This window comes from Poecilia formosa, unplaced genomic scaffold (genome assembly GCF_000485575.1).
Source record: "Poecilia formosa unplaced genomic scaffold, Poecilia_formosa-5.1.2 Scaffold656, whole genome shotgun sequence".
In the NCBI taxonomy this organism is placed as follows: Eukaryota; Metazoa; Chordata; class Actinopteri; order Cyprinodontiformes; family Poeciliidae; genus Poecilia; species Poecilia formosa.
The window spans coordinates 139,046-159,137 of NW_006800595.1; the positions used below are offsets into that span (position 1 = coordinate 139,046).

Sequence of the window (20,092 nt, forward strand, 5' to 3'; positions counted from 1 at the left end):
TAACCCATGTGTCAAACTCCAGTTTCTGGAGGACCACTGTCCTGCAACATTTGTGCCGCTGCTGCACCACACCTGAATAGAATAATTAGGTGATTAGCAGGACTCTGGAGAACTTATCTACACAATGAGGAGGCAATTGAGCCATTTGACTCTGGTGCTTTGAACCTGTGGCATATCTAAAAACTGACTAAATGTTTTTTCTTTATTAGTAATGTCATGTTGGTATTTCTTCAGACGGGTTGGCACCACTTTTAATGCTGTCCAGAATGTTTCTGTAAGCTGACTAATTTCTGTAATACCTAGTGATTATGTGACACTTAATGTCTGAGTTGTGTTCATGGTAATTATTTCTGACTTTTTATGCTTTATGTTGTAGGTGGTAAAAAATTCTCTCCAGGCTAAACCGGGTGGGCAGAGTAATTTGAGTGAATATGATGGTGACACACACAGAGGTGGGTCTGATTAGTTTTGCTCACACTTCTTTTTAAAATATTTATTTATTATCCTAATGTTTCTGCTATATTTCCTGTTTTTCCTTCCAGGCTGGAATAAACAGGCATTCTTCTGTTGGTTCATGTTCTTCTTCCTACGTCCAAAGGCCACAAGAAAAATGCCAAAACAGCTCATGTCAAACTGTGGACCATGTTGTCAGATACGTGCAGGTATGTGTTACTCAAATGATCCTAGGTCTTTGTAGAAGCACTTTCTTATTGGCTTTGTTTGCTATTTGAATGTAGCTGTGCTCTATACAGTTAATAAATTTTATTATTTGTCTTCTTAGCATTTTGCCAAAGATGGGAGCCAGTGTTAAAGCCTTCCTCATTGGTGTGGAACCAGGACAGCCCTTCCTCTTGCATGTTGGCGAAAACAAGAGCAGCACCAAAGACACTTCACCATCAGTGATCACAAGACCATCCATGGCTGCTTCCAATGAATTTTCAAAGCACACTTCACCTTCAGTGCAAAGTACCATGAATGAATGACCTTTGTTGTATATTGCTGTCAGTGCTGTTTGATGTTTTGAAATAAAAGTAGATTACATACTGGAACTGGTGCTGGTCTAATGTCTTTTAAAATGAATTTGGGGATTATTGATGGCCAGTGGTATATTCTGGAACAAAAAAAGGTTTTATTGGCTCTTATGGCCTTTATTTGATAGTGAATTGACAGAAAAATGGGTAGTAAGAGATGGAGTTAGGGGGGGAGGGAATGCAGCAAAAGCCAGGAAGCGAACCTACAACAGCTGCTTTAAGAACTAAGATCTCCATATGTAGGCTGTGCTTAACCTCTGCGCCACCACAGAACACCCTACCAGTTGTATTTTAAATTTTATATTTCTATGTTGATCTACATTTAACACTTCTGGGTTAAATGAACACATTCATAATGTTAACTTTTGACACTACATGCTAGTGTTAGGTAAATCAACACTGATGTGTGTTAAATTTCAACTACTGAGAGTGTTGATTCAACTCTATCACAAATAACACTTTCATAAGTGTTATTTTAACACGATCAAGAGTGGACCATTAACACTTTCAAAGTCTTAATTCAACTCGCTAGGAGTTGAATTATTTCGAATTTGCTGTGTACATGAAATCCAATTGTTTTCATTAGCTTTTTTTTATTTTTATCAACAGTGAACCCTGAAATTATTCAACCATTTCGATGCCTGCCTTAAGAGTAGCTGCAGCCTGCTTCCATTTGTGGCCTGCAACATTATGCAAGTCAATTCAAAAAGAAGACTATATCAATATGTTAAACTCTGAATATATTATCAAGAAGTTCACTAACATTTCCTTTATTGACCTGTCTTCTTCCACACCCCTGTCTCTCCCAGTCTGTTCCCAGTTCTCTAAGGGTGTGTACACCATCATGGGCCTGTATGACCGGAAGACGGTCAACATGCTGATGTCTTTCTGTGGCTCTCTTCACGTGTGCTTCATCACGCCGTCATTCCCAGTTCAGACCAACAACCAGTTCGTCCTGCAGCTGCGGCCCCAGCTGCAGGAGCCCCTCATGGCCCTTTTGGAGCACTTCAAATGGAAAAGGTTTGTCTACATGTACAGCTCTGATTCAGGTGAGAGCACAAGACACAGCATGCAGGACAAATTGCTTTCATATGCTAATTGCACATTAATGCTTCACGCACTCCATGTCAGAGATTACTTTGCAGACATTCTTCAAACTGCTTTATGTCCAAATGATAAAAAGTTTTTCTGGATTTGCAGACATGCAAACTCTGTACATGGATAGTATGGAAGATTTTGTCATACACAAATCTGTCATAATACATTTCTTCTTTTGACCCTCTAATTTATGTAATACCCATCTCTAGCCAACTGTGATAAACAAGGAAACTTAAAAAAAAGGGAAAAGTCCTTGATTATCTGACATGACAGTCAATACTGTAACTGTAATGCCATCAGACCACCTCATCCATTAAATATCAACATATTTAATGGGTTTAGCTGTAAAATATCACATTTCTGAAAATTTTATTGTATCAAATTAGGGTTAGGGTTAGTATGTCACTATGAGCACTGGGTAATGTGGTTATAGGTCCTTTCACCAATCTGTCCCCATTTCATACACAGGCACAGCAATTTCATCTAACCTTCATTTTCGCTTGTTAAGAAACTGTTTTCTTCACATGTGACATTATATATACCAAGTTTAGTAATAGTACTAGCTTAAGTTTGTCATATAAGAAAAAAGAGGTTTATAGTGGCATCAGGATAGAACATAAGGTACCATGAAGTTCAGAGAACTAAATATACAATGAAAAAATAGAACTTTCCTTGTTCTACATTTTTAAAAAAATATTTTTTGCATTAACTTCACAATGAAGGAGCAGCAACATAAAATATGTTTGACTGAAATGTAAATAGTGCAAAACAGGTATATGTGTAATGATAAACATCTTATCGATCATTTATGAGTAAAAAATAAAACAAAGTGAATTATCATACAGTTCATGCGCTTATTTTATCATTATCTTTTAAACATTTGTGACACATATTTAACATCAATCTAAAAAATTCGAATCAGGGATTTAACATGTGAGTTCTGCATTAAGGGATGAAATACTAAAATATGATTTAATCTATATTTATTTGTTTATTTATTTTTTTTTACTACACATTTTCATTAATTGTTTTTACCACCCTTGAATATAGCAATGTTATTTAATCTCTATCTTGGATATATATTTTTTGGAATCACAATTCTCTACAGTAAAATATGAATGGATTATATATTTACAAAATTATTTTTAAATTACTGGTTGTCAAAGTGGGTGACAAACATCTCCGAATTGATGCAGTGTCAATGTGAAGCAATTTTACAAACAGTTTCTTTGGGTACCAAAAGTCTGTGGAAAAATGATTCAAGTTTCTTAGAAATACAACAACAAAGGGCCAAAGTGACCAGCATCACTAAGGTAAGGTTGAAATATTCTTACATGTCAAACAATTACCACACAATAGTTAAAACTTTGAATTTTAGTGAAATTACAAAATTTCAGCTCTTACTAAACATTTTACAATTTCATGTGTTTAATAAAATGACCCCCAGTCAAGCCTCAAGTATATCTGTAAATTTGTGATTCCACTTCAGAGTCAAATTCTGTCTGTCAAGAAATATCTTGAGAAGAGTCCTGATGCAAATAGCAAGCAGTTTATTCAGCAAGATCATTTCATGAATACAAACCTTTTCTCTGAAATATTCCCCACAGGAAGTTAAAATCTATAAATGAAGTAATTTTCTGAAATTCAGAGAGAATCTCATTTTCTAAAGGGGCCAGCATCATTATTGGATGCTACAGATTAATTTTACAATAACAGACCCAAACAGACTTTCAAAATATTCTATTATGTTATCTAACTAGCTATAGCATCAGTACACAAAATTGCGTTATACTGCCGATTAATGATTGCTTAATGAAATAAAGATCAGACTAAAAACTGAAATTATTTTAAGTTGACATTCTTTAAAATTATATTTTTATGATTTAATAACTGCCACATTTATGCCATCCTTATTTTCAGTTTTAACAGAAGAAATTACACAACAAAAATAAATATTACAGTTTATTTCCAAATTATAACCATACTATCACTGTTGCTGTGTCGTCATGAAATTTTCATGTGACACAGAAGAACATTATCTTGTGCTCTGCCTTTTGCTGGGTTTTCGACACGTGACCCGGATGACAGGTGTAATTTCGATGAGAGTCAGGAAACAGAGCAAACTGGATCACCAGGAGTACATCCCTGCTAATGCCAAAATGGGCTGGCACAAATGAGGTAGCTCGAAAAAATATGTGTATATTTAGGATATGATCCATATTGTCTCAGTAAAAAAAGACTTGTCATATAATCTTGAGGATTTACCCGGCTTTGAGGTGATCGACATAGCTACTCTGGTGCAGCAGACCTCATATTATACAGCGAGCCAGATTAAAGTTATTATTTAGTTTCAGGTTGGGGCAACCAATTAGAGTCAAAAGATGCAGTAAATGACTGTCGACTTGTTTCTTCCTGGGTGAGTAGTGAGTTGTGCTATTTAAAGTAATTAGTTTATGATAACAATGCTACGACTAACAAACAACAAGCTAACCTGTGTTATTTCTATGTGCTTGTATCTATTTGTAAATTTATTTAGTTTATGAAAACCCAAATTCATGCTGCAGTTGTATGCTAATGTTGAGTCATACTGCATTTCTACAATGTTGGTCAACTATTTGCAGCGAACTACAGAAACACCATAAAATGGTTTGACCAAGCCAGGGTGCGAGAATAATATAAATAATCTTATATGTGAATGCTTATTTTTCTAAGTAACTATCCAATAAAATATCTGAAAATACATTTTAAACAACGCGATTGTTACCTGTTAGAAAGTGGCGCTGCAAACTCTGGCATTGTTAGTTTTCACACCGCTTGTTTTCAGCTGTAGATTGTTGATCCACTTATCTCGTATTTTTTCTGTAAGTTGTTTTGTTTTTTAAATTAACTCTATTGTGAAACACAAAAATAATATTTATCTTTCTCTCTATTAAAATGGCTGGAACAACCGTACAGGACACAGACTTTAGGCATTTTGAAGCTGGGTCAACAGAAGTAAACAGGCTGCGTTTACGTCCTGCCCTCCATCTACATTGCGTGACTTTGGTGCTACGTCATCTACAACCTAGCGATTACATACTGGATAACTGCCTAGTACTTATTTTAGTTTTCATATAAAACTAGCCCCTTTATTTCCACAAATTTACAACTTTTCAATATTAAATCTTTGATGGCCCTAATAGTCCAGTGTATGTTATAGAGATGTTACCAAAAGTGTTTTCATTACAATTTGACTATGATCATTTGAAGTCCAGAGCCAAGGGCCCGCTTAATTTGAAAAAAGGGTTTGGGGGTGTAAGTGGTTCTAATTCACCATTTTTCTTATGGTATTGAAGAAAATACAAAATCAACTATAAAGGAAGATGTAACATCTACAATGAATATGCATCACATGCTAAAATAAAACCATCTGTCTCGTCTGATTTCAGGTTGCTGTTTTTTTTTTCTTTTAATCCATCAGTTCAGTGTTAACAGCAAACAGAGTTTGAAGGCATGTTGTGTCCTTTTGAATGATTTGCTGCATAGTATTTTTGTGTGTCTATGCGTGCGTACGTGCATGTGTGTGTGTTAGTGCAGGCAGTGAAAATACACATCTGCAGTCTTGTCCTTAATCACATTAATATGTTCATATATATGAACCCAAACTCCTATTCTGACCTTTAATCAGCTCACAATCAGATGTAAAAATTGTCAACTCTGTCTCATCCCATAATCCTGTTGCCATGGTTACATCCTTACACTGTCAAAGCTGTTTCCTTCCCAGCTCTGCGCAATTTGTACATCTTTTTTTCTCTTTCTTCTTCCTTTGCCTTTCTTGTACTTGGCCCATCTTAAAGAGACATTTATTTTTCGTCAGTTTTACAACAGTGGGAAATCTTCAGAATTAAACGTACTAAAGATATATATTCAGAAGCCATGATGTCGCCACAGTTTTTGTCATAATTTTGACAGATTTGAAACAAGATGTTAACACAGACTGTGTCATACCCACACTTAATTTGTTTTTTCACTGTCTGGCTTTAAATCAATCAAAAATGTCCCAGTTTATGGCCACCAAAGTCATTGATGTTTAATTTAAGAAAAATAAAACATAGACTTTTGTATAATTAGTTTTTTTCAAACTTAGAAATCAAAAAGGATTTAAGATCAGAAAGTGAGGGGGGATGTGGTATGCATTCAGTGCATTTCACAAAGCCTTTCCTGAACACACTGATAAAAAGAGGAAGCCTTCTTTGATTGGACAGGAGGGGAATAATTTGACAATTTTTCTACTTTGTTAGAAAATCTGACATTATTAATTGCTGATTCAAGTGTTCTTTTTTGATGTTCTGTCCTCTTGTTTTCCTCTGGAATTTGATGCTTTGAAAATACTGTATCTTTAATTCCTGCTTTTGCTTGAAGCTGTGGGATTTGTCAGCATTTTAAAAATGTAATTAATGCTGTCACATTCTAGGACCTGATAAATTGGATTATCATAAGTTTCTTGTCTTTTAATACTCTATTTTATTTGTATATTAATCATTGGGAATCTTTGCATAATTCTCCTTACTGTCTAAAAAGCGTCATTTTTCACAGCCATTACTGTCGGGATTTAGGTTTTTCTGAGTTCTCTGTATGTTTAGTTTAGGTTTCTCTGTGTCTTTTGATCCTGTTCCCTGAGTCTCTGTTGCCCTATCTGCTCCCTAATTGTTTCCCAGCTGTGTCTAGTTCCCCTAATTACTCCCTGTGTATTTAAGCCCTCCTGTTGTCTCTGTCCTTTGTCAGATCCTTGTCGGTTGTTGTCGTATGTCCATAGTCAGTAGTTCTCAGTTGAACTGGATATGGATAGTCCTGAGGCTACTTTGCTCCTTGTTCAGTCTTTTGTCAGTTGCTACTGGTATTTAGCTGTGTGCTATTGTCTCTGCCGTGCTGCCTGATCTGGACTGTTTTGAGCCACATTCATCATTAAATTCATCATCATCTTCATCACTACCTGGGTCTCTGCGTTCATCCTCACCACCACAAATCATTACAAATACATGTTGAATCTTACCGGTGACATTATGTCCTCTTTCTCTTCTTTCTTTCCTTTTGCTGTATCGACCTCTTTTAGCCTTTTTCAACTGTCCAGAGAACTGAAAGAGCTTTTACATGTTCCTCACTATCTAGAAGTCATTTTCTTCTTATTTATCTAGCTGGTTGGGTTACAGTGCCTTTGAGCAAGGCATTTAGTCCCTTGTGCAGGTTTAACAAGACAGCAGAGACTCCTAGAAAACCAACAACCAGAAAAATTACATTCTGAGAAAAAAAAAACGGGAAGAGACAGCAGCTGAGGAATAAAGTGGAGAGCAGGAAGCATCGACCCGAATGAACAAACCGCGGGTAATTGAACATAAATCGTTTTTTCTTCCCCCTCTGTGTGGTTGATGTAACTGCTGCTGCATCGCTAGTCTAACAAACCTTCATACACACAACATGCACTCACACACTGTTACACACACATTACGCACCAGCAAACACAGTCAAAGCACTGCACTTTTTCTTCTTCTGTTTGTGTGCAGGTTTAAAAAATGTAATTTTGCCTTCATGTTTAACCAAACAGTTCACAAAGACATTTATTAAACATTTTGTGTTTTGTTATGAACTTGGATGTTTGCAGGAGCTGAAATGGATTGACTGAAATGTAAATAAAAGGTGGAAGTCAGTCAGGATTGGATTTTTTAAAAAGTATTTTAATGAACTGTTTGTGCCTCTTTCATAGTCTTTTTGATGTTTGTTGTTGCCAACAAATAAAGGGAGTTTTATGGTCCCTAAATTATACTTTTTTAACCAAAGTGTGATGACAGACTCTTCATTCTTCTGCTGTCACATGGTTTCCTTGCTGTGTATGGTTGTGTACTGAAAAGTGCATGTTACTGTATGTGGGTCTGATAATTAGAAAATTGAGGGGATTTTATTGAACATAAAGTCCAGTTCTGTCTTGTTGTTTTTGATGTTACCCTTCAGAATAGTTCTTGTGTTTTGTGATACTGTGGAGTTCACACTTTAGTCTGCATTGTCAGAATAAAGTAACAACTTTACTTTAGTTGTGACATCACTTTCACGTTTACAGATTATCTAGGAATGCATTTTCAGTGCTCTGAGTTGGTCCAGCCAGAAAGTTTGTCAAGCCTCACTTTCACTTTTAGTTTCAAGCATCTGACATGCCGATGTCAGCAAATCTTTATATGTGAAGGCAGTATTGAATAGCAGGGGAGTAGGTGGAACAAGAAGTGTATGCTATAGTGAAGACTAATGTGAAAGTATGTTGTCTCGCGAGGAAGTGTGACAGAGGCATTAATGTTCAAGCTTAATTTGAAAAATTAATAAAGTAATTTTTTTATATGTTCTTTTTGGTGTTACCGTTGCTCCTTCTATTTTTTCTCTCCTTAGATTTTTTTGTCTTCATCCTGTTTTGTGCTATCCTTTTTTCTTACATTTTCCTTCCTCACTTTTCCTTTCCCCTTATGCATTATATTTATTGAAACACTAGAGCAAAATTGAAGCAATTTAGGATCTAGATGTAAATGAAGGGTCTAGATGAAGCTCTCTTTTTAGAGTTTCTTTCATTCTGAGTGCTGTGTTTATTTTTATGCTCTCTCGTCTTGGTCCAGGTGGCTAATGCACTGTCACAGTTGTTTTCTCGCTCCGCAGTCTCTAATTGAATGTTGTGCATTATCATTAACACTTGGCAGGCAGGAAGAAGCCTCAGTAGTCCGTTTATGGACAGTAATGAGTAGCTGCCTTGTGGGGAAAAAGGGACAGTTTCTTTCCCCTTTGAAACTCTATTCATTCCATTCAGTTTGAAAGTCCTTGGTATCAGAACACTTGGTGGTGAAACTTTTTGTTCTAAACATAATGTCGTCATTTAGCATATCTTGATTTTACCAAATTTGTCTCTTTATGAAAGCTATGTGGTGCTGAAAGATAACTGCAGAAGGTTTCATTACTGGCTAAAAATCTTTGATTTTATGAGAAATTCATTTTCGTCAAAACTATCTTTAATTTCACTTGAACAATTGTCTGGTCTAGTTTTTCAATCTATTGTGCAACAATTTTACCAAAGCAATCTTGTGTAAGTTTCCAAAGAATATCAGTATCACATAGTTGGGCAGTTATATTACAGCACAATAGCCACCCAAGAAGCAAGTGGTAATAACTTCCATTTTGAGTGCGAGCTGATATGATTTTAGATTTAGACAGTAATCTGACCAGAGGAAAGGGGAAAGTGGGAGCAATTTGAGCCAAGTTTTGAATGAAGCTGTTGAAAGACATAGAGAAAACTGGAATATAAAAAAGTGGATTCTTAATAATTTCTTCAGTAGTTTTTGCTGTTGTTTTTATTATTTTTATTGCTTCAAAATAGAACAGTTGGTGTTAGATATTTTCATGAACTTAGAACATAACAAGGTTTATTTTATGACAAATCTGAAGTGAGCAATGCCAAAAATAAGCACTCATATTTGATTGGGAGCAACGACTCATAATAATTGACAGCTGAATTATCTTCACCTTCCACCGTTTCATATTAAGCTCAGCGGCCATGAGAGATTCTAAAAATATCAAAGGAATTTCTGACCTATTTATTCAATGTTTTTTAAAAAAGTAAATGATAAATAAGCTGCTAAGAAAGACATCAACGATACAAATTACTGTGTTGATTGTTACAGTAATACCAATACTATATGTTAAACTTTATTTATTTACTTGTGGTACATGGACTTGAGCAGAATGTATCTAACAATCTATGTTGTACAGTATCTGATTCTTTACTGCAATGGTTTGACATCTCATGAGTTTAATATCAGATCTATGTCAGATTTTGATCTGCCATCTGTTCTGTGACATTCTGGTTGTAGCTGTGTTTGTATACAGAATAGAAAAGAGAGATGTTGGGATTGATTGAGTTGGATAGTATGAGCAGGAACTGATTTTGTTTCCATAAATGTCTATAAGGAATGCTTTCATTGTTGCAGTGCCTACAAATGCTAGACCTCGTTGGATTCTGTAACCTGCTGTAGCCTAATAAGACACCCAGACGGCTCTCTTGGCAAAACTATCCTTGTCTGGCTTCACTAATTTTTCTCTCCTCAGTCTGCTTCTATACTGAATTTATCAGTTTTCTACTTGCTGCGCTGAATATTAAACTGTTTTGTTGTTATTCAAGTGTAAAACAACTAATGAGCTGATTGATACTGGATGGAGCTTTGGATATCTGTAGTTTTCAAATAATGCTACCTTAACAAGAGTGAAGGCTGGTGTGTCTAGCTTTCACACTATTGTTGTTGGAATTTCTTTTCTGTTTTTACTTACTGTCATGATTCGTATGGTTTGGCGGTGAGGGAGAAACGCAGACAGGACCCAGGATGAAGGTGATGATGATGATGAAGAATTTTAATGAACAGCTCGACAGTCCAGTAAACAGGCAGCACGGCAGAGAACAAAGCTAGCGCTTAACACCGGTAGCAACTGTTGAGTTAAGACCGAATAGTTGGAGCTGACACCGACACAGGACTTAACCAGTTCTACTGACAAACAGGGCTAATCAAGGGAACGAGACACACCTGGGAACAATCAGGGCCTGACAGGACAACACAGAGACTCACAAGGAACAGAAGCCAAAATAAACAGTGAAAACCCAAATCCTCACACTTGATGTGTTTTTGATATAAATTTATGTATAGTTACTTAGGTATATACATTTATTTAATGTTCAACTTTACTCCTCATGTTGTTGATGAGCTTGTACACCTGTTTACTTGCATCTCTTATTTTTTTGCACAATATTTTATGATTTTCATGTGATTTGCTATACAAAAGAAAAAATGAAAAATTTGAATATACCCTAGACAAATTGATCTGAGAGAAGCCTCCATTACTGCTGACGTTCTAAATGTGTTCAAGTGAATGTTTTTTTTTTCTTTTTTTTAATTGATCTCACCTCAGATAAGGAGGCAGAAAAGTTGAAAAACTTGGATTGACAGAACTTATTTGACAATTCTGATCTAAGGCAGTTTATTTATATTTCTCAGTAAGAGCTGACTTCCCGAATGAAAACAAAGCACGTCTGCTGCCCTTTGGTGTGAAGAAGCTGCCTTCTAGAATTTCATTCAGGGTCAGCTCCAGCCTGAGGCACACGGCAAATATCACAAGTCGGTCTCCCTTTTTAAAAATGGAGGAGGAATTGCTCAGCATTCGGTTTGATGAGCCATTCCTTACTCAGCTTCACATTAAAAACTCTGTGATATGTGAATAAATATATAAGGGTAAGAGCTGCCAACATGGTTAAAAATGAAGACCACTAAAATATAAAACCTGTACAACTGAGAACTAACAAGTTATAAAAACAACACCGTAAAAAGGACTGGTGATTTGTTAGCTTTTCATTCAACATCATGAATCAAGTCTTTATTATTCGGTTTTTGCAATTTGTTTAAACTAAAGACAGATTCTGATAAAGAAATTAAACATTAAACTAAAGACAGATTCTGATAAAGAAATTAAACATGCCCCCACCTTCCACCCAGCTTGCATGTAATTGATGTTTGTTCTGGATTTCTTCCTTGGAGGTTATCCAGGCATGTTTCACTGGGAGACCAGGAGATAAACCCAAAACGCAATGGAGACTCTGTTGTGCAATATCTTGGGATCTGCAGAATGAGTTTGAGAATGTCACTAAAAAGAAAATGTCAGATTTTTCTTCCTGGAACTTCAAGCCCTGCGATCCAGAAGAAAATAGATGGATAGAGGGATGTCATTAGGACAGTTTTTACTTAAACTCTTCAAGGAATGTGATTAAATAACAATATCAAAAACTAAAATCTGTGAAGTCAAAAGTCAGTAAATCTGTCAAGTCAGATGTTCGTAATTATTTAATACATTTCATGATAAATGATTTTACTCTGAGGGACTACCTGGGTTGTTTTGCGTTGACAGAAATAATCCATTGGTTTATTTATAAAACAAAAAAAACAACAAAAAAACTGCAGACAAAATGTGAGCCAGGTCAAACATGTTAAAATAAAATATGGTCATGGTTAACAGACTTAGTAATTATAAATATCTTAAAACACTTTGAATTAAGTTCAACAAGACTAATAAATTAAATACCTACATAAGTGATCTGGATCGTGTCATTACTGCCAACAATCTTGCATTTTGATTTTATTTGTAGAATTTCTTTGCAATCACAGTGTGAGTTTGTACAAGTTTCATAATTTAACTATTTTTAGGGTAACTGCTTGAGCAGGATATGCAATAAGCTCTCACTATCTTAGTTCATTCAAATTGTTTAAGCAAAAACTGAACTTTTAGATATAATTTCAAATATAATATGTAAATAAGTATATTTTATTACAGTTACTGTATCCAATATTGCAGTAAAATAAAATGTATTTAACACTTACAGTATCTAATCTGCTTATTAAGATTCCCAACCTGGGAACATTCAAAAAGAAAATCAACCAAATAGCAAACCAACCTTTATTTAAAATGTACTTCTTATAGACAATAAGAACAATGCTTTACATAAATAACAAAAACAACCTAAGCAAGCTAAGACAAAACAAAGAAACAACCAAGAAACAACTAAACTAAATAAGGATGCACATGAAATGTAAATTAAAAATAAACAGAAGTTATAATAGGTGACCTTGGTTTGAAGGACTTTTCTTAATGAGAATAAAAATTAACAAGACTTAGCAATAACTTTGATTTACCATTTCAATAATGGCTGTTGGTCATGAGATAATTAATAGCACTAAGACTGGAGCTTATGAGACTGTGCTAAAATTTTCAGGTTCAAACTAAACTAGAACATTTTAATGAAGGTTACACACACCGTGATGGACTGGCGACCCATCCAGGGTGTACCCCACCTCTCGCCCATTGACAGCCGGAGATGGGCACCAGCACCCCTCCTGACCCCAATGGGATAAGTGTGTAAGAAGATGGATGGATGGATGGATGGATGGATGGATGGATGGATGGATGGAACACACAATTGGAAAGCAAGAGAAGATTCTTGCATCAGTAGTTTTTCTAGAAAACCTACTGATGCTTCTTCTAGAGACAGTTGAATATCATCTGCAGAGAAATGATGTGTGATTCTGAAACAAACAGACAATAGGAAATTTGCAGATACTAGAGGATCAGAAGATCTGCATGTAACAGTTCTTTGAACCCTTTTACAGATTTGCAGGTGAATTGATTAATTTAGTCTTCTTCAGGTCTGACAGTGCTACAGAGGATCCTTGATACAGCAGCAGAGCGCAGTTGGCAGGTTACCTCCGCTAATTTGGACACAATGACGGAAAAGACCTTCATCAAACTCCTGGCCGATCTTGACTACAAGGAGGACTTTCATATCATCATTGACTGTGAACTGGAACGATTGAACAACATCCTCAACCTGGTAAAAGGCTCACTGATTAACACATTTTTTCCCCATCAGATTAAAACTAAAAACAAGTATTTGTCAATGTAATTTTCCTGTACGTTAAAAGTTTTGCTCTGTGGGGGTTAAACCAACCATTGGTTTACTTGTGGCTCCATGTAATTTCAGGTTTGAACCCTTTATCTGATTGTTGTTAACTGAGAAAGTTTGGAATAAACCTTTGTAATGTCATGTAAAGGTACTTCTTCATTTATTAGAAGTTAGCTACAGATTATATTCAGACCTTAGCACCCATGAATGATACGTGGGAAATGACAATAAAACAGAAGCAAACAGAGTGCAAAGAGCTGGTAGAACAATCTCTGCCATCACGCAAAATTAAAATGCATAATTTTCTTAAACAATTTCTTCCAAAAATCACTTTGTCTAGAGTATGTGGTGAAGTGCATGAATTCATGGAAAATCAATGGTTTCATTGGCTAAAAACCAAAACAGCATATGTTGAATCACATTGAAAACAGAGAGACTCAGTTGAGAACATGACTGCCATTATAGAAAAACTTGCAACACAGTTCATTCTATTTAAGTTCATCTCTTGCTGCTTCAACAAAGGTTAACAGTGAAAGTAGCAACCAGGTTCTTCTAATTAAATGTACTTGATTAATTTATTGTCATCAGTGTGACCTCCTATATTAGAACAGTTTGCCGTTCTGGAACTTGTGTATTAACACATTCTGAGGACATAAACAATGACCTTGGAAAAGCAGTTTCTATTACACATTAATCTGGAAAATATTCCAAACAAAAATGTTTCAATTGCCAATGTTTCCAGTGCTCCCAGCAAATTCACTGTGAATTCAGAAGATGCTAATATCAGATTAATAATATTTTACTAATCATGAAATTTAAATTACAAAAATAAATTAACTGAAAGAAAACACGGCAATTTAGAGAAAAAAATGTTTTTTGATTAAAAAAAAAGTATTTGTGTTGATATGAGGTGGGTTTTTTTTGGAAACACCTTGTTCAAATCCCATGAGTCACATGATCAACAGCTGGATGTTAACTTCTGACATAAACCATGAAGAAACACAGCAGTAAGTGGTAGGAGGATGATGGTTTGTTTTGGGGGTTTTTGGACAATGAACAACTGGCTCCACCAGAGATCTCAGAGCATCACACAGTTCATAAAAAATGATCTGTCATTCAAAAGTGTTGAATCCATAGCTCTTCTGTCAAATCGCCTGCTACAATTTTCCTCAAAACACTGTATAGGTAGTTGCTCCCAGATGTAAGAGGCTTGTCCCTCCCGGTCCTGAATAAGATGCCGACGGCTGTTCTGATAACTGATAGATGATGGAGTGCCATGGCTGAATTATGACTAAATCTCATGTAATAGTTTATATCTGTCTGTGCCATGATTTTTAATGACTTATCATGTGAACTAGACTATTCACATGTGGTTTTAATTACATTTTTATTTATTGGACACACTGGAATTGAAAATTGTGTTGTTTTTTTTGCATTAGCAGAACAGCGACAAAGAACACATTTGTCATGGAAAAGCAGATTATAGTTTACCTCACCTTTCAACCAATGACTGCTGGAGATAGGGAAGAACCTGCAAGGACAGGCGGGTAAAGACTATGGTTGGATGGATAGTTTGTAATTGGCTCACTGTTTTAGAATCGCCAAAGTAAAAAGATAAATGTAAGTATATTCTAACAGATCGATGCAGCAATGATCTGCTGACCCCGATACAAATCCAGGATGAGAGGAGGCGTTAATATGCAGCAGTCCATGCTGTAATAACCAGATGGCAGACAAAGATTAATTAGGCATCAAATTAAATGATTTTTTTAAAAGACTGATAAACCAGAACAGGGCTGAAAAACAAGAGCGAGCTTTCTGCTGCATTGTCACTATGTGGTAAAAACTGACCACTTCTTCTTTATTTTAGCCTCAAAGCTAAAATACTGGAGTCTGTTCATCCTCCTTTCTTCCTTTGGAGAGCAGCTGTTGTCTGCCAGCTGCTAAGAGCCCATTAGTGCTGGTGTCAGTTTGACAGTACTGTCCAAACAAGCAACCGCTTTCTGAAACTACACCACAACACAGTAAATAAAGCTGGCTGGAAAGGAACAATATTTCCTTTCAGATTAGGCAAGTGGAGCTGATGTTTACTTTAAAATGATTCCGCGCTGTAGACGGTTGCTTAAGAAATGAGTGAGCACATCTCTGCAGCTATGAGCTGAACTAGAAACTAAACCCAGAAAGATCTCAGAGAGAGAGCTGCAAGACAAACAAATCCACTCGATCCTGATGTTCACAGCTGGTCGTCTTTGTGCTTTTTTAAGAGGGAGTGTGGACACTTCTTCAAACAGGAGCCTCTTGGCTAACTTGCTAAAGTCACTGTCTGGTCTCCCATGTACATCTGCCATCTGCCAAGGTAATGTGAGGTAGCTGTACTGTTGCAGACAGACATTGGTCAGTGAGTGTTTTTTTAGGAAATAGAAGGTTTGAAATAGTTACTTGGGAAACCGTAAGAACATGAATATGGTTGAGTGGTTGTCAAGTCACCTCGGAAATTAAGTAGAGTTGGATCTGAAGAGAGCAGTGGACTATTGTCTCCTTTTCTGGGAGAGCAGGATTTGGTAACAGCAAGATGTGAACATCATAAGGATATCGGACATTCAAGAAGGAAGTAGCTCCACACTGAATGAGATGTTCAGTGTGAATGATGTGTCTCCATCATAGTATTCTTTACAAATGGAATTCATTGGGTTTCACACTGATGTCCCTTTACAGCAGATTGTGCTCATTCACATTCAGATATGTTTGTAGAGGCAGTTTTACTCCGTGTTTGTGAAGAGTGTCTTTTTATCTCATTATCCACCCATGCTTCTGTGAAATTTCTGTCACTGACCAACATCCCAGTGCACACAGACATTTAGGTAGATGATGCTTGTCCCAGTTGTTGGATCCACTATCTGCTCACTGATCAGAGACGCTGAACATTTGTGCTCTGCAGCTGTTTTGCTTTTAACAGAGCTCTTTGAAATCAGGTTCAGCAATAATTGACTGGCATCAGCAAGAAAGAAAGAAAAATTTACAAGAATAAGCACAGAAGAGAGATAAAGAAGAGAGAGCAGGAGACACAAGACAGAAAAAGATTTTATTTGTCCATATTTTTTAGGAAAGTAAAACCTTTTCAGTACAAACTGTAACCTAAAACCAATTGTTAGTTTGTTTCCATTGACCTGAGACTAACCTGAGAGCCAGGTGCTGTTCTGATCCTTCAAATGCTTTTTCTGGCTTAAGTAATTTAGTTTAACTTGTTTGAAATATCAGATGCTGTTCCTCTTGACTTCAGCTTGATTCATTCAGTTTAGTTGTGAGTTAAGTCTCAAGTGGCTTTTGCTGATGGTTCACTGTTGGTATATCAAAACAATCTTATGTATTGATGAATAAAAACTGCAGACAATAAAAAGATGAAAAAATGTAAAGTCCATAAGACATATTAAACAAAAAAACCCACTCATCTTTCTGAGACAAGCCATTCTCTGGAACTTTGAAACGTATCAGTCAAATGTCCGACCATCTGCTGCTATCAAACTTAGTCCAAATTTTGGGCAGAGGCTTAAATATGACTTGTCAGTCCAGAGGAAATCTGACTAGTTATTGGGATTTATTAATATAAATTCCTTAAATTCTCCATAGATTACAGGAAATATCTTCCTTACTTTGTTTTTGAGGCTTGATCAAAACAAATGGGAATCCAGTTCTTCAACTACCGGGCGACATTTTGTATTATTTCATTAAAATACTTTGCAGCAAAAATAAACACTTTAATTAAAAAGTCACTTATCAAATAAAGTTTTATTCTAATTACTTCGTTTGCTTTATTTCTGCTTTGATCTTAACTTCTCCAGAAGTAACCTCCAAACTGAGCCTCTTTTCTTCAATTTATTTGGTAATAATCTGGTAACATTAATCCTAAAGGTAACTTGGAAATGGTTGGTTATAGAAAAGCAAAGTCTGATCTTGCATTAATTGCATGCCAAAAAGAGTTAGGAAAAGCATTCAGAACACAGATTTAAAGTTGATCCTAAACTGTTCTAGTCTCCAAGGTTTAGGCCTGAAATATGGTGACATCACTACTTTGCTGTTTGAAATATTGGGACAAGCAAATCGATGTCATTCCATTAAGGGTGAAGAAGCAGAAGCTGAAATGGTTGGGAAGCCTTCATAGGGAGCACAGCTCTGATGTGATTTGATTGCTTTTATCCTTTTTCAGGATAAAACTCAAATTACAGCAGAGGGAATGAAGGAAGTGGAAGATGGAGGAGAAAGCGGAGGGCGGTTCCAACAGCTTCCTCCTTCAAAATTGAGCAGCTGTGCTCCTGAATGTTTACTGACTGATGCTCATTAAAAGTTGGACCACAGAGGAAAGAAATGACTAACACCTGCTTCTTTCTCCTCCTCTCGTCCTCTTTCTGCTGCCTCCTGCTCTTCCTCCTCCTCAACAATCATTTTTTTCTGCATCTTCAAACGTCCTCTAGCATCATCATGACTCGAAATCTAAGGGTACCCTCCTGTTTTCTTGCCCTCTCTTTTCGATGGTGATGAAGAACTGATTGTGATTAATGTGTGATGGATGCTTTTTTATTTTAAACACATCAGGAAAATGTCATTAACAGATAAAATACGATGGAATTCTGTCTTTTCAGATTGCAGCTCAAAAGAGAAACTTGAAGAACTACCATTACATCCTGGCCAACTTGGTGAGTCAGAGTTTCTAAACAGCCATTGATGAATATAAACCAGTAGACTGACTGTTAGTGTAAGGGTGAAGAAAATTGGTTTCCAGTGAGGGGGAAATTGTTTCCAGTTTAAGTGACAGAGGATTGTTAGTGAAGATAAATTTTTATTTTGGCATTTGGCATTTCTACCATTAAGATGAATAAAATGTACTAAATATTCTGATTGTGGGGGAAAAAATGAAGAATGAGAAGGTGAACAGATGTGCTTTTTTCCCAACTGTTAAGAGACGAAGTGTCAATAGATCAAGACCAATATCCAAAGAGTTTATGCAATATACATATATAAAAGAAATAAATTACTTTTTTAAAAAGGTTATATCGGCTCTAGTGGCCTTTATTTGATAGTTAATTGACAGGAAATGCTCGAGCTTTATTTGCTACTGTTGACAGGCTCATAAACCCTCCTATGATGTTACCACCTGAACTTCAATCTAATGCCTGCAACAAGTTCTCCAGTTTCTTTTCAGAGAAAATTCAAAAGATCAGAGGATTAATCTGCACATCCTCTACAAAGCCAGTACCAATGCTGTGCCCAAACAAAACAAATGCAGGAAAAATGACCCAATTTCAACTATTTCATTATAAAACCCTAGAAGAAATTATAAGTCAATTAAGCTCCAGTTCCTGCTGTCTGGATGTCCTACCCACACATTTCTTTAAGAAAGTCCTGCCTGTCGTTGCTAATGATCTCATCACTCTCTTCAGGTGTTTTCCCCCAGGTTTTGAAAACAGCAGTTATCAAACCACTGATAAAAAAGAACAATCTGGACAAATCACTACTGCTGAATTACAGGCCGATCTCCAACCTCCCATTCATCAGCAAAGTTATTGAAAAAGCAGTTTTTAAACAAATAACTTCCTAACAATAACGAATCGCTTTGACTCCTTCCAGTCTGGTTTCCGGTCTCACCACAGCACAGAGACGGCCCTTGTAAAAGTGTTCAATGATATCCACATAAATACAGACTGTGGGAGAACCACAGTGCTGGTTCTGTTGGACCTCAGTGCAGATTTTGACACTGTTGACCACAACATTTTACTGAATCGACTGGAGAGTTGGGTCAGACTCTCCGGTCTAGTGCTTGAGTCCGGTCCAGGTTTGAATCTTACATAAAGAACAGGGATTTCTTTGTTTCAATTGGAAACTTCTCATCAGAGAGGTCAAAGGTCACATGTGGGGTACCCCAAGGTTCAATCCTAGGACCCCTCCTAGTCAATATTTATATGCTCCCACTAGCTCAGGTTATAACAGGAAATAAGATCAACTACCATAACTACACAGATGATACCCAGCTCTACATCACGATGTCACCAGGTGACTCTGAACCCATCCAATCACTGAACAGATACTTAGAACAGATAAATGTGTGGATGAGACAAAACTTTCTCCAGTTGAACAGAAACAAAACTGAAGTTATTATCTTTGGACCTAAAGAGGAGCGAACTAGAGTCAATGCTCAGCTTCAGTTATTACAACTAAAACCAGCGATCTGTTAAATAAAAGAAATAACTCGTTTCTTTACTCAGCTTTATTCCGCCATGTGCATCTCACGAACAGACAGACTGAGAGCACCGAAGAAGAACACAAACCCATAACATATGCTCCTGGCATAACAGTGCCCCTAGTGGGTGGACATGTAACACAAATAAAACAAAGGAGTAACACGATCAGCCCGAAACCTGGGGGTAGTGATGGACTCTGACCTGAACCTTCAGAGCCACATTAAGAC

At 36.4% G+C, this 20,092-nt stretch overlaps 1 protein-coding gene across 8 annotated transcripts in view; it reads left to right on the top strand.

Moving 5' to 3' along the window:
* The window catches only part of gria1b (glutamate receptor, ionotropic, AMPA 1b), a 125,928-nt gene that overhangs the window by 68,724 nt on the left and 37,112 nt on the right, over positions 1-20,092 (top strand). For 6 of the 8 annotated variants that reach the window (XM_016666072.1, XM_016666074.1, XM_016666075.1 and 3 more), the window contains exons 3-5: positions 1,841-2,080; positions 13,376-13,560; positions 18,270-18,323. In XM_016666072.1, coding sequence (XP_016521558.1) covers positions 1,841-2,080; positions 13,376-13,560; positions 18,270-18,323 — 479 coding nt within the window. Of the gene's footprint in view, positions 1-949; positions 967-1,840; positions 2,081-13,375; positions 13,561-18,269; positions 18,324-20,092 lie in introns of those variants that run through there. The other 2 variants (XM_016666078.1, XM_016666079.1) reach the window with 2 other exon arrangements.